Genomic DNA, 13,861 nt, shown 5'->3' on the forward strand with positions numbered 1-13,861 from the left:
GAAACAACAAATTCGATGAAGTATATATGGCCTAAGTTGGGATAGTCTCCTGCACCGCGTCCCAATGCAATGACAGTGATTTCTTAGAAGCTCAAAATTTTGGCTTTCAATTTGACGAGTGTTCGATGTCGACATATCGCAAGAACAAACAGGTACATAGTATACTCAGAAACATGCAAATTACATTTGTATACCCCGTTTAAAAGAATAAAGAAACGATGAACGCAAACAATGAACACACATGTTTGGAAACGAAATTTGATCAGCTAATTTTGCCTATATCTTCGACTGCAGAGCAGCTGCAGTTCCTTTGTATTATCGATTAAAGATTAGGGTTTACAATGTACGTCTTGTATTTAAATACGACGGTCAAGATTACAACATTACTCATGAACCGTACTGCAAGGGAATTCAACCCCGCAACAAACGTTTGGGTCTGTCCCAAGGGCGGGTCTCTCTCAAGCAGATTGATCGACCCTGTCCAATTAAGTTTTAGGACAACAAACTTAATTGCCAATAGCAATAAGAAATTTATTAATAGGTGAATCGTGGAGCTACTCTATGTAATTGTAAATGTAAAAGTGACTATAGCTGCATACACGCATTTATACAGAAACAAAATTGGCAACTATTTGATCTAGTGAGTTCACACTTATTTAACCATAAAACCATCTTAAAATATTGTTTGCTCGCCTAGCTCTTGACCAGCCATCCCTTCCCTGAGCACCCTAGCAAAAAAATCTTCCAATGTATCATTGCCATAGCTCGGCGTCTTCTCATCGCTGTACTCGCCGGTATCAGGATCCAAAATCAACATACTTTCGGCCGCATAGTACCTTCCAATTTTTCCAAACTCAGCAGCATCTTCCAATGAAGGAAATACCTTAACCAAATTGTCAAGAACACCAATAGCAAAATCCATAATCCCTATTGGAACTTTCAAGAACTTAGGCTCCTTCCTTAAAAGCTTAAACAAAATTTCCCCTTGTTCCAATGGAGTCAATGCCTTCCCTGGTCCTCCAATAGGTAAAATCTTGTTAATTTTATCCTCACTCATCACACAATCAACAATAAAAGAAGCCAAATCTTGTTCACTTATAGGTTTACAAGCACACAACTTTCCATCACCAAACATCACATAAGGCTTCCCATCTTTCACCAAATCAACCTGACCACCTAAACTTTTAAAAAACGCGGTCGGCCTCACTATACTATAACTAAACCTATCATCTTTCTCCGCTTCCTTTACCAACTCATCCTCGAGCTTCAGCTTCGCACGCTGAAACTCGAGAAGAGGCTTCTGAACACAAATCGCCGAAAGCAATACAAAATGAGAAGCACCAAGCTTCCTACCAGCTAAAAGACTATTCTTAGTAGCTTCATAATCAATCTTCCATGAATCCTTAACCCCTCCATTTCTACTAGCAAGACATGACACAACAACATCAAAACCAACACCTAAGTTCTTCAAATCCTCATCAAAAACATCCAAATTTGTCACATCAGAGAAACACACATTAGCACCTCTTAACTCATTCAATGTTGTTTCTTTATCAATGCTACCCTTTATTCCACTCTTTTCTCTAGCTATTGCAGTAACATTAAACCCTCTTTGAATCAACTCTTTCACTACAAATTTTCCTATATACCCAGTTGAACCTACTACCAATACATTAACATCTTTAGGATTCTTGATTCTAAATGTTGTTGGGGTTGTTTCAATTTGTTCAGATTGTGAAAGAGATGCATAAAGTTTCAATTTTTGTTTGGTATACTTAATGGGTCTGTTTGATTTTACCTTGAATAGGTTGATGAAGTGAGAAGGGGGGTGTGAAGAGAAATTGAAGGAGAGGGTTTGGTGTTTGAGTGAGGGGTGTGTGATGAAAGTGGAAGAAGAATAACAGAGCGACATTTTTTGACTCTGATTCTGAAGAAGTAGTGGATGCAAAGGATTGTGTTTATGATTGAAAGGAAATAAATCAATAATGGTTGAGTTGGATTGAGAATGAGAAGCAGAAAAAGAGTGGAATTGAAGAGTGTGTAAGAGAAATCAGAATGGATGGTGGTGATGAGAATACGTGGGGTTGCATAATCTGTTATCCTCTTCACTATGTGTATGTTGTGTGGCATACTCTAAGTTTACAATTATTTATGATAAACTCTTTCCGTCTCGGTTTAATTGAGTCAGTTTATCATTTCACATAGATTAAAAAAAATATATAAATGAAATAGAGAGAAAAATGATTTTTAATGTCTTTGTCAAGTATTGAGGCAATCATAAATGTAAAGTAGAATATATTGAATTGGAAGTGGTGAAAGTTGTATTAATTAGAATTATAATTATAATTGGAAAAAAGTAATTAATATTGTATTAGAATGTGAAATGGGTCAAGATTCTTGGGACAATATTTTTTTGCAAATCACTCCGTTATTATGGGACGGAGGGAGTAATATTTTGTCACGTCAATTAATCAATAAGAAAATATATAAATTGTCATAATTTTTTTTTTAAAGAATAAATTATCATAATTATTAATCAATGATGAAATACATTATTTGATGTATGTGTCAAATAATTGTATGTTGACATAATATATTAATTAAACTCTTTAAAATATTGATTTTATAAAAATAACTTTTATAAATTGGAGTTGTTAACACGTGGATTTTGTTTCCATTTTAGCGGTTGATCCATGCGCCAAGTATGAATTTCTAGCTATCCGTTGCAGGTGTTCACTTTTCATCGTTTTTGTAACCTGGTTTTTCGTTCATATGCAGGTTTGCTGAGTTGTGCTCGTGATGAGTGATTACTTGTTAGAATTGATAAGGGTTGATCCATTTGATCTGATTTACCACGATGCATTCATGTTTGGGTTGTAACTGGGTCAGGTCTAATGTCATCGGTCTTTATACGACTATATCTCATTCTTTTTATTTTTAAAATCAACTATTTTAAAAATAATAATAATTTCAATCAACTAGTTTTTCCGTCTATAACTCATCAACTGTAAACTAGTTTTATAGTTATCAACTAACTTATCAGTTTCCTTTAAAAAAAAAAAAAACCGAACTTATCAGTTCATTAAAGAAAACTAATTTATCAATTATAAGCTAACTTTATTGCTTAATTTTACGGAAGAAACCCTTGGTAGAAGTTGATTTTGGTGTTAGACGCCACATGTTATTTTCTGATAAGGAAGCTTGACCAATAACATGTAGGGTACCGTATGTAAGTAGTTTTTTTGGGATATTTTTCTCCATCTTGAAATTATTATTATATTTGTTCAAGGAATAAATCAAGGGACAATAGTCATTTTAGTTGATGAATGTATAGCAAGTAGTCAAAATAGTTTCTCAATATATCAAAATTTTAAAATAGTTTTTGATTGTGCACTTTGTTAGTCATCATTGACGTTAAAGTAGTTCTTCATTGTTGACATTACGCTATCAAGGACGATGTCATGGAAAATTATGTTATGGTACAGTACCAACGTCTATGCTTTTTAATAATATGAAATATTATATGACAATCATGAAATTCATCGTTACCTATTACCGTTTGGAGGTTTGCATAGAAAGGGGGTCAGGGTTTGTAGAGAAAGGGATTAGTCTTACTCAACCACCGTTCTAGTTATCCATCCTCGCATGTAACAAGTTTCAAATCAGAATTCGCTTTCCTTGTTTTACAATCAACTGCCTTGTCAAAGTCAAAAATTCCAAAAGAATAGTACGACAGGGTTAGCTCCCTTCCATACTCAATTATTTGTCATATTCTCTCATTTCTTCCAACCAAAGACAGTACTGTCGCCACAAGCATCCTCTCGAAGAGATGGAAACCATTATGGCTCTCAGTCTTAACTCTCGATTTCATCGACTACACCTCCACCTTCCTCGACACAGCCCCTCTTTGCTGTCTTATTTACTCCGTCATGCTATCGCGTGACAACAATCTGCCAATACGATCATTCCGCTTCATGTGTAGTCTTAAATACGACCAACCTAACTATATCAACCAACTTATCATCACCGCAATACAAAGACAAACTGAAACCCTAGAACTTAGTATGAATTTTCATAATTTAGATAGACAATAACTTGGCTTCCAAGATATTCACTTGTAGGACGCTTACTGTTCTCAAATTAACTGACCTAGTAATCCGACACGACATTCCTCAAATAAATAATCCTATTTGACACCTCAAAACTCTCCACTTAGATACTGTTCGTTTCATGACTCGTACACATATCATCGACTTTCTCTTTTCCTTTCCCATTCTCGAGGAATTGATATCGAACGATATATTTATTATAGAGGAATTGCTGGTCAATAATATATTCAACATTCCTTGGGAAAAAGTTGAGCCAATAAAAACAGACAAGATCAAATGCTTGCCCAATTTGGTGACAGCCAAGCTTTGTGATAACGAACCTATTCCTCTCTTCTTGCTTTCCAAGGCACTCAGTCTCAGTCTAAAGATGGTAAGTAAGAGTTTGTTTGATTTTACAAAACAAATCACAATATGATGATTACTTTCTAATGTCTTCTTGTCTTTGTAATTCATGCAGACATGGCACCGCTGTGTCCATGTCCCCATTTTTCACAATTTAACTCAACTGGAGCTATTCTCTAACTTAAAGGGTAAAAGTTGGCCTGAGAAGTGGAAGTGGATGGTAGAAATGCTTCAACACAGTCCCAAGCTTCAACATCTTATCATTCATGAGGTTTCACATATACTTTGATTGATTTCATGATATTAGTTATTTTGTTTAACTCTACCTTTACCTATATATCTTAACTCTTGTTTTGTGTTTTGGGTGGAAATTTACTTATTGTTTACAGGAGATAGAAAATGGGATAGAGAATGGAAATGATGATATGAGGACTATTGGGAGGAACCAAAGATTGTTCCAGAATGCCTTTCATCTCAGCTCAAAACTTGCTTGTTTAAGAATTATAGAGGGAAAAGGTGCGAGCTTCAATTTGCAGAATATGTTATGCACAATTCAAAAGTATTAAGTAACATGAGAATTCGCAGTGCCCATTTCATAGATATAAACGAGAAATACCAGATGTTACAGAAACTATCTTTGTGTCTAAGGGGATGTAAGCTTGTATTTGAATGATGAAGGGAGGCTAGGATATTTATAATTTTGTATGTCTAGCTTTTTTGTTTGATTCTTGCTCGAGTCGATGAAGACAGTAACTCTGCCTTATTTAATCCTCTATGTCGTATACATTTTCAATTATGTTATTGCTTTCATGCAATTCCTGTTTTTATGTTTGTCACTGGCATACATGAGGCAATATCTAATCATCTTGAAGCAAACTTTGTTGCTCATTTATCTTGTTGATCGACTCGGTTGTTTTACTTGAAGTTCATACTGACACGGTTGTTAATAGTAAAAATGGTTAAACATTCAATATTCCACTCACCAATGGTTAAGTTGCATCAAAAAGCTCTAAGTTGAACTGTAAAACTGTTTTAGGCTGACAATGTAAGTTCCATAGGGCTACTCTCGAGAGTTCAGTTCAAAGGTTTCTGATTCTTTCTTGAAGATAATGTATCTATTTTTAGAGCTCTAAAATCCACGTGTTTATTCTTAGTAGCTTCATAATCAATCCTCCATGAATCCTTAGTGTAAAATATTGAAGTTAAAATTTATATTTTAACTTCAAATTAAAATCAATTTTAAAGGTGAAATATATTTTAATCAATGTCTGTCAGTTAAAATCAATTTTATGTTTTCGGAATAATTTTTACTCTTCCTAATTCCTATTGTAATTTCAAAATATTGTAGTACAGTTTCAAGTCAAAGGGCCATAATAATGAATTATAATTTTAGTATAAGAAAATTAATAACAAAAACAAAAATCTAAATTGTTCGATTTTTCTTTTTTGATAAATAGACGTAATGGCAAAGTCGGTATAAACTCACGACACAAGTGAGAGTGTCAGGATTCAAACCTCAATAATAGTGTGTATCCTAACAATTTTGATATTTTTATCAATTGAATTAAGATTTGTAAACTCTTTATATGATTTATCCAAAGTGAAATGGTAGAGAACCACCTTATCTATATATATATAGGAAAATACTTATCCAGAGGATTAAAGCTTAGTTGCTGTAAGTGCTGCTTTTTTGCAAAAATAAAAAATGTAGCTTATAATCATCTAGGATTGTTTTTGGATGGACTTTTAACTCCTTTTGGTGGACATATCCATGATGACAATCATGGATATGGATATGCAAAGACATATCCATGATTGTCATATGCATGAATATGTCTTTGAAATATCAACTTTTCTTTTGTACTGTTTTTAGTATAAAACATGGCACTTATGGTTCAGTAAGTTTGTCCTTAGATTTATATCAATTTTAGTCGATCAACAAGAAACTAAAATATGAAACAAAGTCTAGCGCCTAAAATTTTAGGTTTAAAATAAATAAATGAAGAATATAATATTTAGCATAAGGTTCTAGCGTACTCCAATGCATTATTCCTACATTCAGTCAACTTATATACATGTCACAAGGGACACATCTGCCTTGGTTTAACAAAAGTGTTTCTTTTTTTCAATTTCATTAGTATTTTATAATTACTCCAAGTGGTGCCTCACATCACATGTGTTTTACGCAATATTAAGAATATTTTTAGAATTTTCAGCTGCTTTTGCTTCAGACAAAAGCCGAAGAATGGGGAAAAGGATTGTAAGGTTAGATTGCCAATTATCAATACCATGTAGTGCATAGTTCTCCGGTAACAAAGATGACTCATTCAGCCAAAAGAGAAATGATAACAATAAATAAATGACATGAAATAAGCAATAATATTTCATGATTTTGTTTAATCCAAATGATTCACGATGTCATGTCCTTGTGTAGTAGTATTATACCTTACCAATGTTCAGTATTCACCTTCAAAGTAAATTTCAACTGTAGCTTCATGTAGAGTGGTGGAGAAAACACTCTTATGTAACTAATGAATGATAATATTTTATTTACAATGTCATCATGGTGACAATATTGATTAGATTTGATTTCACCTCCAAAGATTTCACTCAAAAGTTGCTCATAGGGTCTCAAGGAAATGAGCAAAGCTAGAGTACTTTGGCTCCCACCCAACTTCTTGGCGTGTTTTTGAGTTGTTCAATTTCTTACCAAGAGGATCATCAGTTCCTGCAAACAAAAATTGCAAAGGAATGACGCTTTCACAATTAGGAGTGACATGCAACTTTGAGAAGAAGAAAAAAGTTAACATAGTACAAATTATTATGTTTCATCAAACGTTGTTGGTTTTCATTCTCAAATTTGACATTTACAAATCAAATGAGTATGCACCTGTGAATTTCTCGAACTTTTTACTGAACTTCCCACTTTTGTCGACTAGATCCATCAGTTCTTGCCTGCCAAAATGTTCAAAGGCAAAATAAGTTTTCTTTATTTAAAAAAGCAAATAGAAAGGTAAAGAAAGACACAACTTGAGAGGTGAGGATCAACTTACTTCACTAGTAAGTCTTCTCTATTTTACTCAATTGAATTACTTTTGTGAAGAGCACAAATTCAATAAACCCAACAGTTAAATTGAAAATGATCGATACTTAATCAAACGTTATTTAAACATATACACTTTTTAAAATATAAGTAAATATTGAACATAATACAATCTAAACTAATAAATATTCAATTAAACCAAACAAATTTGCATGCATGATCGTCAAATGATTCAACAGTTGGATTTGTTAAATTCATATATTTGAGTGATAAAAAGAGTGAGATATTTGAGTGTGTGTTTGGGTGAGCAAGACATGAATTTGAAAGGAATTGGTTGTGTAAAGCTGACTTGGTAAATGAGTTTGAACTTTAAAGTTAAGTTATTACTTTGAAAGCAAGTTTGATATAAAATTAGTGTAAAGTTTTCAACCTATCACAAAAGCTACTCTTTATCACTTCTAGTTATACCATCACCTGACACTTATAACCAAACATCTGTATTTTTGTTAAAATATCGCATTTGACATAGACAAAATTCATATGGTTTCCGTCACGCCAACTCTTCAAGTAAGTTGATCTTCACTCAGCGTATGTTTGTATGGTGATACTAGAGTAAGGAATAAATTTCAAAAAGGAAGAACCAATTCTGGTCTCCATCATAATACTTCAAAACTTATGAGAAATCATCTAACCTGGACAAAGGATGATTGTCACAACCCAAGAAAATTCGTCCACGAAATTTTTTCTTCAAAATTGCAACGGAGAGGGAAGCTGCATCCTGGTTTAGAAAAACCACATTAGACGAAATGCTAACTTTAAATATTAATAAATACTAAATGACCATAAGTAGATAAGAAAATAATATTTTGTAAAGAAATTATCACACCATCAGACATCAGGGCAATGAAGTTCTAACCTCATAATGTATGAGATTCAGTACATGATCAGGTCTTGATTCAACGATCCCCTTCTCTAAATAATAAGCATGTGCACCTTTACCTTCTTTGTATTAAAAGTCAAGGTTGACATCCACTATGAACATAACAGAAATAACCAAATACAAGATTAATGGAACTTTGAAATCGTAGCAAATTGTGGTTTTGAAAAGGATATATAAAGTCCAGACAGTCTAACAACCGAACCACCAAACTCGAGCACAATATTTTCAGCTTTTAGAAGGACATCAGTTCTCGGGCTCCTCCCAATTGGCACGACCGGAGTATCCTGCGTAGAAGTAAGTGAATCTAGTTTCATGAACAATAAGTGATTCCTAATGCCACAAATTTTGCAATTGAAACAAATTTAAACTAATATCAGGATAAAGAGAGGGAGACTTGAGAGAGAGCAGCTACCTCATCGCATAAACCATTATCGTTACAATCATAAGGAGCAGAACTTGATGTATACAGAAAAGAACCTTCTCCGTTCCAGCATTCTGCAGCCTGCCTGAATGGTTGACACTCCAAACACAGAAGTTTAGAAGAAAAATACAACTAGAACAAAATAATATCTTAAACAAAATCCTAAATGTTGTATTACTGCAAGATTTAGAGATAAATAACTGTGATATGAGAATTCAGGAGGGTAATCAAACAGAATGGTAAATTTGATATTGTAAAATTATTAGTTAAGTTAAACAACGACAACATATACACAAAAAATTTCAAATCACAAGATCGTGTAAAACTTTAAGATTGGAGGTTTCATTAACCCATATAGATACCCTAAAATGAACTGCCAAATATTATCATCAAAGAATGAGATTTTAGCTGAACCCAACAGAATTTTGAGCAAGCATGCTTTCAACATAAATGTTTGCATGATGATATGTTTACCAATAATACATATGAAAAAAGATTTGACAATGCAGGGTAGAAGATTAGAAAGGTCCACGTCTCATATACATATATGTATACTTTGCAAAAAATCATCTATATAATGAAACTTATGATTGACTAAGACAAAGGTGATCCGTAGTTCAAGATTTCAAAATAGACCCTTACAACAGCTGCATTAACACCCCTGCAAAAACTAAAATCTGGGAAGACATTACGGGTGTGTATGCGAGTTGGTTTTGGAGAGCTAAGTCTATATTTTGATAAATATTTGATATTTTAGGAAAAAATTAAAACAACAATATGATATTATATGCTCATGGATCATGTTGTTACAGAAATATCAAATATATATTAAAATATAGACTTAACCCTCCAAAACCCAACTCGCAAACACACAATTATACCATTGTGGCATTGTTGTCAAATAATACAATTCCAATTAACTACAAATTAAATGATTAACTAACACCAAGATTGCTCACCTAAGATCACCAAGATAGTCCAAGGATTGATAAGGAGGAGCACATACAATGACATAGGGAAATTTATGCTCGGATTTGGTCCAATTCAAAGCAGGACTAATACCCAATTGAACCAACTCTTCATGATGATCAGTAGTCATTGTTTGTCCAAAAACTTGACTACCCTCATATTCCTGATTCAATAGAAACACATGCCAATTACTCAATATAATATAATATAACCCAACATTCTAATTCCATGATTTCAGGAAAATTAAAATATTAAAAAAAAAAAGCCTCAAAATAAGTGTCAACAACTATAATAATTTATTCAAATTCTACTTTGAATTAATATTATATGCATCAACTGATATATCTCGCGAGTTAGGTGGTACCTGACGCCATTGATGAGCGACCAAACGACCAAGAACACCAGGACCAACGATGAGAAGGTCATGTTGTCCAATTGAAAGAGAAGGAGAAGAAGGCAATTGTGAGATGTTGAAATGGGTAGCCATGGAAGAGAATGATGAAGATAAAGGTGATGACTTTAGAGAAATTGGGGAATTGGGTGGTGGAGTTGAGAAGAAATGGGGCTTGAAACGGTGTAAGTGTGTTAGTGGTTGGTGCATGAAGAGAGTGTTGAAATGGATAATTCCTCCTAATGCCATCAATAACAAACAAATGAATACTTCACTCACACCGTCTGTGATGACGTGAAAGGAGTGAATGTTTAAAAACGCATTTTATCAAGTCAATTGTGAAAAGAAAGAAATATAAATAAAAAATGACCAGGACTTGCATGATTTGGTGGGACTCCTGTGAAGCTTAGTCAATTAAATTGAGTGTGTGTTAAAATATATGTTGTTAGCATTTTTCTTTGTAATAAATAAGTCATTTAAGTTATTTTGATCACACATAAATCTTTTAAGTTTGTAAAGATTTTTCAAATGAGTCTTTCTGTTAATCAAACGTTATAAAAACAATGATGTGACATGCATCCTGATTAGGTATCTTAGAACATAAAACAATCCAAGGGCATTCATCCTTGCAACAAACTCTCTCATTGTCATTCTTTATGAACCTCATTATACCTAGAAGAATAATTGATAACAACTTCCTTAAACTCTTCCTTTGATGAGAATTTACATCCTAATGTCCATCGTTTACAAACTTAATTGTCACATCATCGTTTTTGTATCGTTTGGTTAACATAATGACTAAATTGAAACCTTTACAAGGACTTATGTGTGATCAAAATAATTTAAAGGGGTCTATTTAATACAAACTTCAAACTTAAAAAACCCCTGAAATTTAAAAAAAAAATTGTACGAAAAGTTTGATTGAAGGATGATCTCACCATTAAATATTATATACTTCATTTATAGTTTTTATAAATTGTAGAATTCATATATTTTGGTAAGAGACAAAATGTTTGTTAAAAAAATGGACAAATGCATCATAAAGTCTTTTTAAGTTTGACTTTTATATTATATTAGTCCTTTAGGTTTTAAGTTAGTCTATTTTTAAGTAAAAAAAGTAGTTTGTTTAGAGTTGGAACCTTAGTTCATGCATATATTATGCAATGCCCCTCCCTACCAACTGAGATAGGTTCACATAGACAAATTAGTCTTATATAATAGTAAAAGTGCACATCTAATCCTTTAAGTCATAAATCATATGCACAATTACTCTTTTTCATAAAACTCGGTCAAAAAGTGTTTATGTGAACATTTATTGTTAAGTTGATATGTCTAAATTCACCATTTACAAGGTCGACGATGATAATGGTGTTTCAATATCCCACCTTCAATTTGCAGATAACACATTGTTTTTTTGAACGAACAAAAACAAAATATACTAACACCAACAAGGTGGTCTTCTTAGCAAATGAGATGACACATTGTTGATAGGTGACAAAATTTGGGCAAATGTAAGGTATGTTAAGGTTGTTCTTATTCTTTTTGAGGTGATATCTTATCTTAAGGTAATCCTTCCTTTCTCTTACTTGGGTTTACCAATTTGTGGTGATTCTCGAAAATAAAATTGTTGGTATCCTCTGATTAACCGTATTAAATCTAGATTGTAGGTTTGGAAAAGCAAAAATCTATCAATGGCGGGTTACTTGATTCTCATGAAGTGTGTCATGTCCTCTCTACCAGTCTATCTTGTTTTCTTCTTCAAGACTCATGCAGACATCATTTCTTATATCAAATCTATCTTTAATTGTTTTTTATGGGGGGGGGGGGGGTGGTGGTGTTGAGAACTATAGGAAAATAACTTCGGTCAAATGGGAAGCTATTTGTGTGGAAAAAAAGAGTTTAGAGGATTAAGGGTTATAAGAATTAGAGAATTTAATGTGGCTCATTTGGGAATATGGTGTTGGAGGTTGAGGGAGGAAAAAGAGAGGTTGTGGCGTAGAGTTTTAGCAGCGCATTATGAGGAGGTTGGAGGTAGGATCGACAAAGGCGAAAGATTAGATTCAAGAATCTTTAGACATTATTTGGCAAAAGGCAGTTCCTTTAAAAATCATCCTTTTTTGCTTGGTGTATTCTTTATAACTGCATTTCTACTTTCAATAGTCTTCTGCGATGGGGTCTTTTTTAGAATAATCAACAGCTCTGTGCAGATGGTTGTGGATCTAATGCGGACATCAATAATTTGTTTATTCAATGTAACTTTTTTGGTTCAATTTTGGTCTTTAGATTTGCAATGGATAAGTTACTTTACAGGGAATCTAAATCACATCTCAAATTGCTTAATTCAATTTGGGCATTTAGGAGGAACAACAAAAAATCAACGGTCATCAACCCATCTCTTATGGTTATCTTGTGTTTGGGTGATTTGAAACAAAAGAAATTGTCGCTCTCGACCACATGTTTTTTTGTTTTTGTTTTCTTCTCTCTCTCTTATTCACTATGCTTTTTTGTTTTTATTTATTTATTTGAAAATGAAAAAATACATGTCACACTGTGGTTGTGCAATGTTACAATGTCACACAAGTGATATCAAAAGTTGTCAATTAAGCCTCAAATTTTTATATCTACCCTAAACTTTTTATTTATGGAGGTATTCTTCCATGGTCACACGAGAAATTTCTTATCTCCAACCTTTTTCTTCTTCTTGTAGTTGTAGGCATGAGAAAAGGGTTTCTTGGCCCTTTTTTTTTGCCAGCCCATAATGCTTTGAAGTTACTTTCTACAAAAAATTTACAAAACGATTTTTTAAAAAAATTAAAACTTTTTTAGAAATATGAAAGTTAGGGCATGGGGACTAATTCAGTCCTCAGAGGTTTAGAGGACTTTTTATTTATTTATTTATTTATCTTCGAGTTTTGAACAATGCTCTTTAGAAATCTAACAATTGTTCACATGCATTTAAAATATATTGGATGGTAGTTAATTGCCATCTAAATACTTTTTAAATCGGTTAAATCGATTTATAAAGTAATTTAATCGATTTAAAAAGTGTTTGAATCATAATTAATTACCGTTTGATGTCGAATGATAATTAATTATCGTTCAGTTTTTTTAGGGCGCCAAAAAGAATCCTCTAATATTTTTTGGACTCCAAACATCTAAGTTGGGATCAAATTTTGAGCTTGTATAATTTGACCGCTATAGCCATATTTAAGATTCTCCACCCTAGCCATCCCCTGAATATCATTTCTATATAAGCTTTCTGTTGAGTACATGCTATATTTTCCCCTTATTTTAATCATAAATCTTTACCAACTAACAATATCATTTTAGTCGTGAAAGCAATGTTCTAACTTATAGTTTATAATTTAAAACCATTAAAACATGTTCCAAAAATATAATATAAAGTACTACATATTAACTGGTTTGGTGTGTATGGGATCCGATGTTGGTTTCCCCCACCAACTTAGTAAGTTATCTTCGTACCACATCCAAGCAAAGGGAAAACAATGATTAGCATAAACACCTTCCTAGTACATGACTCTGATTTTTGTGTTACAATGATAGTTTAACTAGAAAGTAGAAACTCTTGGCACAAACAAAGTACTGAATGGTCTCGTATTATATATAAGCAGTTCAATTTTTTGGT

At 32.9% G+C, this 13,861-nt stretch overlaps 2 protein-coding genes across 2 annotated transcripts; both read right to left on the bottom strand.

The window, feature by feature from the left end:
* Positions 1 to 335: 335 nt before the first annotated feature.
* On the bottom strand, positions 336 to 2,128 carry LOC11443863 (divinyl chlorophyllide a 8-vinyl-reductase, chloroplastic). Its single transcript, XM_003593948.4, has one exon. The coding sequence runs from the start codon at positions 1,910 to 1,912 to the stop codon at positions 674 to 676; it is 1,239 nt and encodes a 412-aa protein (XP_003593996.1). The 5' UTR covers positions 1,913 to 2,128; the 3' UTR covers positions 336 to 673.
* Positions 2,129 to 6,807: 4,679 nt separating this feature from the next.
* LOC11445635 (uncharacterized) lies at positions 6,808 to 10,522 on the bottom strand. Its single transcript, XM_024776066.2, has 8 exons — positions 10,189 to 10,522; positions 9,815 to 9,987; positions 8,847 to 8,940; positions 8,608 to 8,718; positions 8,411 to 8,500; positions 8,187 to 8,272; positions 7,342 to 7,406; positions 6,808 to 7,179 (listed from the first exon to the last, which is right to left on the bottom strand). Exons 1-8 carry the CDS (start codon positions 10,462 to 10,464, stop codon positions 7,073 to 7,075), a joined length of 1,002 nt encoding a protein of 333 aa, XP_024631834.1. The 5' UTR covers positions 10,465 to 10,522; the 3' UTR covers positions 6,808 to 7,072.
* Positions 10,523 to 13,861: the final 3,339 nt, after the last annotated feature.

This window comes from Medicago truncatula, chromosome 2 (genome assembly GCF_003473485.1).
Source record: "Medicago truncatula cultivar Jemalong A17 chromosome 2, MtrunA17r5.0-ANR, whole genome shotgun sequence".
NCBI lineage: Eukaryota > Viridiplantae > Streptophyta > Magnoliopsida > Fabales > Fabaceae > Medicago > Medicago truncatula.

Bases quoted from the DNA above. Each gene is read 5' to 3' on its own strand.
- LOC11443863 (XM_003593948.4), bottom strand. From the start codon at position 1,912: ATGTCGCTCTGTTATTCTTCTTCCACTTTCATCACACACCCCTCACTC.
- LOC11445635 (XM_024776066.2), bottom strand. From the start codon at position 10,464: ATGGCATTAGGAGGAATTATCCATTTCAACACTCTCTTCATGCACCAA. The intron at 8,941-9,814 runs GTGAGCAATCTT...TCAACCATTCAG, and splicing joins GACTATCTTGGTGATCTTAG to GCAGGCTGCAGAATGCTGGA. The intron at 7,407-8,186 runs GTTAGATGATTT...ACATTTTGGCAG, and splicing joins GACAATCATCCTTTGTCCAG to GCAAGAACTGATGGATCTAG.